The sequence below is a fragment of the Salvelinus namaycush genome, chromosome 30, assembly GCF_016432855.1.
Source record: "Salvelinus namaycush isolate Seneca chromosome 30, SaNama_1.0, whole genome shotgun sequence".
In the NCBI taxonomy this organism is placed as follows: Eukaryota; Metazoa; Chordata; class Actinopteri; order Salmoniformes; family Salmonidae; genus Salvelinus; species Salvelinus namaycush.
The window spans coordinates 16,856,119-16,862,833 of NC_052336.1; the positions used below are offsets into that span (position 1 = coordinate 16,856,119).

Consider the following 6,715-nt stretch of genomic DNA (forward strand, 5'->3'; position numbering starts at 1 on the left):
ATTTCTCTCTGTGTGTTTCTTGAGTAGAGCTGAGACATGGGTCAATAGCAACAATCACCAACACATCTCAGACAGTATTGGTTAAGAGCGGGAGCCCGTCTGTAACTCATAAGAGCTATTGGCAGCCATGTTGATTTCTGTTGTTCTGGGATTAGCATAGGCTTCTCTGTGTTTCTTGGGGCTAATGGTCCGTGTCGTCCGGCTGTGAAATCAGTGGCCTGAGAGCCTCTGAGAAGCCTGCAGATTGGTGTTTCAAATCCCCACCCCCCTCTAATGCAGCCCAGCCTGTCTCAGCCACTCTCTCCATCTCCCAGAGTAGAACAGTTTCGCTGTTCCGAGTTCCCCCTCCGCACCCTGGGTGACCCCCACTGCAGTCTCCTCACGCCAGGGCCCAGACGCCACCGGCCCTTCCTGCCCCACAGGACCACTGCGGCTTGTTAACACCGAAGATGCATTTGTGCATTCAGGCGGGAAATCCTAGAGGTGGCTATGGACGGTGGTAATCAAAAGCCTGGTGCTCTGACACTGAGGACTGGAGGAGGGCTTAGAGATGACCTCTAGTCTAGCCTCCTATCAGGTCTGATCGTCCCACCTAACAGAGACAGCAGACAGACAAACAGAGAGGCAAGCACAGGTAGACAGGTGGATAGGCAGACAGACAGATGGACAGACAGGCAGGCAGACAGAGCCATCCAAGGACACGATCTCCTCTCCTCTGGGCCAGCCAGGTCTTAGTCATGTCTGTTTTCAGAAACCAGTCTAGACACTCAGACAGACATCACCCACACATTGCCATGGTACCGACTATATATTTTTTAAATTGAACTTGCATTTTATATGTCATGCTGAGAAAAGGCGATTTATTGGTGAAATTGTGTTCCATTTGGTTGTTTGACAGTTGAAGCCGTCTCATTTCGCCCTGCCTATACCTCCTCGCTTTAAAGTAAGCCAGTCCTGTGCTCAGTGGCATTTCCCTGTAATACGTTCCCGTCTGATTTCCTCCTAAATTGAAATGCGGTAAAGTTAGGGCTGATTCGTGGGATAACTTTTGTTGAGTGTGAGATAGAGGGAGGGAGAGAGGAAGAGACTAGGCTGGTTGTGTGAACCCAATCAGAGCCCTGTGCTGACTGTGTTGATTAGAGGCTTGTAGTGAGTGGAATCTATTCTATCCCATCATTCCCTGTGTTTGCTCTGATAACGGAGCCTCAACACTCATCATGTCCCTAACCTCATCCTCATGCTGTCACTTACAGCACGCCACACTGAGCTCTCTCAAACGTCTTACGCAAGGTGGGTAATGTACCAAAAGACCCTTTAGAACTTAAAACCTGCTTTGAAAGAACAGTTAGTTTAACTGGTTGGCTGAGTGTGTTAAACAACATTTTTAAAAGTTGCAATATGAAGTTGAGGAGCACTGAGGCATGGGGTGGACGTTGCTCTGGAGAGCGTACTGTAGGCTAATAAAGTGTTTGTGTGTGCGTTGTGTGTGCGTGCGTCGTGCGTGTTGCCTGGCCTGATACCGATGGAGGGCAGATGCAAACTCAGCCCATAAAGGCCCACTGGATGACTGCGACTTCACTCAGCTAATGTTCCAGGAAATCCAGGAAGCCTGTAGGGAGCTGGGAGAACACAGAGGAGCTCTAAAAGCAGCCGGAGGGAGGGGGGGGGGGGGGGGGGGGGGGGGGGAGGAGAGAGAGAGAGAGAGAGAGTAAATACAAATAAATAGATAAATAAGTGAATGGCATGAGAGGAGCAGAGGGAACAGTCGTCCATTCTCGTGCACGCACCGCGTTTGTTTATTTATGGTGTCTGAGGGCCTGAGCAGGGCTGATAGGGGGGAGGAGGAGGATGCTGGGGAAGGACACTGGGCCTCTCCTTCCTTACGCATGCCTGGCTCTGCTCCCCAGCTTTCATTAAGTGTCATTACCAGGGCTTTCAGCACTAGAGCCAAGCTGAGACCTGACATCCACTCCATAGATATGTGTGCATATGGATGGACTGCTGATCCTTCTTATCCACCACTGAGGAGGGAGAATTAGGCCAGGGAGAGGAGAGAAGAGGAGAGGAGAGGGGGATGCAGCCATATCTGACTTTAATGCCTAGGATATAGCTACTACTTAAATGAAGGACAGTATTCATGCCTGATTTGTTGTCATGAATATGTCATACGGGTCGGGTTATCCACATTTAGAGTGTTTGTACACTTGTACACTCGTGATTGTAAGGCCCATGTACACTGCAGTGTGTTGTAGATAAGGATGACTAGGAGTTTTAGTGCATATCGATAGAGTTACATATCGGGATAGAATTTTTTACAATCTATCGTATCGTTTTGACAATATCGCAAAATAATTTGTGCGCTAGTTGGCTGTACCTGCACCAAAACACCAGTATTTTTTCTTCATCTTCTTTTTAATGCGGGAGCAAAAAAAATTCTGCACTTTTATTTCCATGACTGATCAAAACTCGTTTTCTCATGACTCTCGTCACTGCAGCAGACAGTGACGAAATCACAAATACCGAATCGCAATACATATAGAATCGTGAGAATCGCAGTACACATCGTATCAGCACCTAAGTATCACAATAATATTGTATGGTGAGATGCCGGGCCATTCCCAGCCCTAATGGCCAGTAGCAGAAATAAAGGCATGCAGCTGATGTGAGATGTGCATTTCCTTCTACGCGTGGTGTTCATTATCAATGTCCCTTTCCAGTTCACTTCCTGTTAGAAGGCCGGCTGATTGATGGCTTGTGCTGTTTATTTGGATATCAGCAAATTAAATATTCATGTTGTCCGCTTTCCCAAGCAGAAGTTATCTAGATGCAGTGTAAATGGTACTTGGGATTAGATTTTCACAACAGATTGCTGTTATTACAGGAGAAAAAGGTGAAAAGAGACTATGTGAGCAGTCGTCTTCCTGGGAGGCAATCTATTTCTCTTCCACACAGAGCACCGAAGCGCTGGACCAGGCTCTTAATGCGCGGGAGAGAAAGTGCTTTGGTCTGCAACCTTTCGCACCTTCACCTCCCCTTCATGTGATTGAATAGTTAATAACTTTGACTTTCTTTTGAAAGCCTGTGACGTGGCTCCTGCTGAACGGCCTGTTGTCTGGCTGACACACCTGCCTATTGCTCTGTCTGTCTGACTGCCTGCCTGACTACATGTCTACTTGGCCCAGATGCCAGATTGTCTGATAGCCCTCTCACTTTCAAGCCTGTCCCTCGCCTGAATTACCTCCTAGCTTATCTGTCTATCTGTCTGCCTTAAAGGAGCCTGTACATCATCAGAATTTTGATGGAAAGGGGTTTTGATTTCTTACTCTTCTTCTCTCCTTCCTTCCTCAAGACACTTGCACACAAATAGACTCACTCACGCACGCACGCACGCACGCACACACACACACACACACAGGGAGCTCATTAGCGCACCCCGTGCTCACAGCTCCAACAGAATGTAACCCTGCCTAATTGTGCGCCATGCTCATTTGTTCTCCCTGCATGATGTGGCGATTGCTTATTTATTTTCCTCAGGGCTCCTCTCTCACATTAAAATGATTGACTTATTTCATTCACTGCACATTTGCCAAGCTTTATTTGATAAGCTCATTTCCCTTGTTGCCCAGAATCCCCCCTGTTCCCATGTTTAAAAGTTCTAATGTTCCCAATGCAGATTATTATTCATACTTGTGATTGTTTCTTCTGCTAATTATCTGTGTTGGAATAATTTTGCATCTGTGAGCCTGTTTATCCCGGCGGAATGAAACGGCACAAAAGGGCACACATTAACAATGCGGCTGGAATATCCATGGAGCCAGTTGTGTACACAAAGCTGGCAGACCCGGTCAACAAGAAGCTTAACAGGGATTGGGACATCGTGGAAGGTTTACCAAAATAAGTAGACAGAATTTGCATTCGGTTAGAGGGCTGTTGACGAACAGAGCCATCAACATTTGGTCCATCAGGTAATGAGACAGGCTCTGTTTTGACGTGGATATATGCAGCGAGGTGGCGCTAAACTAGTTGTAGTCAATAGAGGTCATGGTTAAGGTGGGTAGTGCAGATCCACTCCACTCTAACCCATTGAACACCATCAGCCCTCTCCTCCCCTACAGTGGGGAGACCCTCCCTGCCCCAGACCAAGAGGAGAGTTCTAGAGAGACTCAGCAGTTTAGAGAACAGAGCCAGTACCAGAGCAGAGACAAGCTAGCAGCAGGAGACCTGTTCAGTAGTGTACCGGTAGGTTAATACACTGAAATGGATATCAACTCGCCAACAGAGGACACAAAGGGATAGTATTAGGTAGGGGAATGATTGGCAGTATTTCTGCAGTGGGAGGTGAATGATACGTCATGAGTCATGTATTAACAGTAATTCTATGGATAATATTCATGATGATAAATATGTAAAGTTAAGGTCCATGGTGATGCCAACATACCAATAGTAACACTGAGCTCTGAGGCTGACTATTGACGGTATCTTATTTGAATGTAGAGTAATCTGTTTCTGTCTGCCGCTGCTCTGTCTCAGATCTGCTCTGACTGCGAGAGGAGCTTTGAGTGGTCAAGGAGACAACCTGTGGAGGAGGAAAACTCTGGCTGCCAATCTGCATCTGCGCTAGCCCCAGACGCAGCCTGTGCCTGCCTGGCAGGAAGGGGGGCCACGTTTGCTGCGGAGGTGGCCAGAAGAGTGGCCCTTAGGGCCCTGGAGCGCAGACCCCTGCCATGTGGCCACCACCGTTGGAGCAGACCCGCTCTCTCAGCTGGAACGGGCCACGCCCTACACATCTCAGGGAGGGACACTGGTGGGTGCTAGTATGACCCAATGAGAAGGGAAGTACAGGTAGTTATTATGACTCAAGAGAATACAGCACACAAATATATATATTTGATTTGTAGTTTGATAGATATGAATACATGATTGTTTTATATTTAAGATTATTTAATGAGAATACTAAACTTGAATAATTTAATTTCTTTGGTATTTTCAGTATATCCTTTTTTCCCTAAATCTTATCTTTGTGGCACAATATGTTCCCTTTCCTGTGTTCTCGATTACTTATTGTGATTTTGTGGCACTACTACCTTTGCCTTACAATTTATTGAGAAATCGGCTCAGTACTTAGATTGTAATTTACAACTTTATGTATGAATGTACAGAAAATCTGTTGTGAATAAGTAGACAATCATAATGTAGAACTGGGCTGAAAGAGTAATGGTAAGAGATTACAATCTTACCTGTACAGTATCTGGGTTCTTCCACCAATTCGGTGCCTTTTTAGAAGTGTAACTTGTGATTTCACAAAATGTTGACATTCTGTCCTAAAGAGCACATGTTCAACACGTTGCCATCTCAAGAGGTTAAATAAAAAAATTACTATAGTTAGTGCCTATTAAGTACCGAATAAATTCTCTGGGTTGTTCATATCAGGGTTGACCGTAACAGGGTTGATCGTATCAGGGTTGACGATCTCGTCTTAAATCAGCCATAAATCCCCTCGTGACAGTGGGAATGGAAGCTTGTTGTGTGCAACAGGGAGTGGCAATTGAATGCAAGCTTCACACAAAAAAAAATCTAATTGCTTAAACATTTCTAGCCTGTCTATCTATGGGTAACAGGGTTATTCGTGTTATGCTCGACCCGTTAGTTTTCTATCACAAAACAGAAAATGGCCGAACAAGTAAAACCAGCTCACCTGCTTTTACACTATGATTTAACTATTTGATGTTCAAGGTTTCTTTTGTAAAGGAATAGTTTCAACATATTCAAACGAGAGGGTTGACCTTAAAATGAGGGACAGATGTAAATGAATCACTAATCAAATGAAATAAATATCTTCAGAAATGACTGAATAGCTAGAGATTTACAATGATGGAGAAATGTTTGGATTAAATGGGTTGAAGTCTTCCTAGAAGTGACACAGGGTTGGTACTTCAGCAAGCCTTTATTCATATTAAAAATCAGATTTATTGAATTCTCCGTGCGGTCTATATTAAAGGGCACTTCATTGAATATAACAGGCTTTTAAAATCGATATTGGTGGACAATTTCTATTTAAAATATCAAAAGGCACTCTTCGTGGAATGACCCATCTGACAAATACTTGTATCTATCCATTGAGGGTTTTGAGTTTCATTTACATTTTTATATAAACCTAGAAAGAAAGAATCAGAAAAAAAGTGTCCAGCCTTTTATTGTTGTATGAGAAATAGTCCTGCTTATTTATGTGGTTGTCAAATGATGACTTGATGTCTAGATAAAAGTCCTATAAATGTATTGGGGGATTTCATGTTTTCAGTCACCTAGAGCAATACATCCTTGAGTTCATGTAAATCCTAATGAATTGTGTAGGCAGAGAAGTCTTTGTGGCCAAATACAAGTCTGGTAAAGGCATCTAAACCCATAACAAGTGTCCCTTTGTTCTAGCACTACTCTATTCATCATGAGTCGGCTGTGTGAATCCAGGCATTGCTGCAGCTTTGAGAGCAACTCTGAGAGTTCCATGCCCACCAGCTTTCAATCACTGGGGATGTCGGAGCTTGACAGTAGAAAGTATTTTTTCTGACTAGAAGAAAATAAGAGCCCTAAGCAATAGTAGATGAGCTGTTAGTAAGCACACAGTCCACTGGGAGAGAGACATGGCAGCATACTATACATAGTGCAGTGGTGAAGAATAAAACATGTGAAACAGGCAAGACTGGAGATTTGATCTTCA

General features: G+C 44.5%; 1 protein-coding gene across 1 annotated transcript in view; it reads left to right on the forward strand.

The window, feature by feature from the left end:
• The window catches only part of LOC120024827 (plectin), a 46,764-nt gene extending 41,202 nt beyond the window's left edge, over positions 1-5,562 (forward strand). The window contains exon 31 of the mRNA XM_038969151.1: positions 4,531-5,562. Coding sequence (XP_038825079.1) covers positions 4,531-4,621 — 91 coding nt within the window. The 3' untranslated portion in view covers positions 4,622-5,562. The remainder of the gene's footprint in view (positions 1-4,530) is intronic.
• Positions 5,563-6,715: the final 1,153 nt, after the last annotated feature.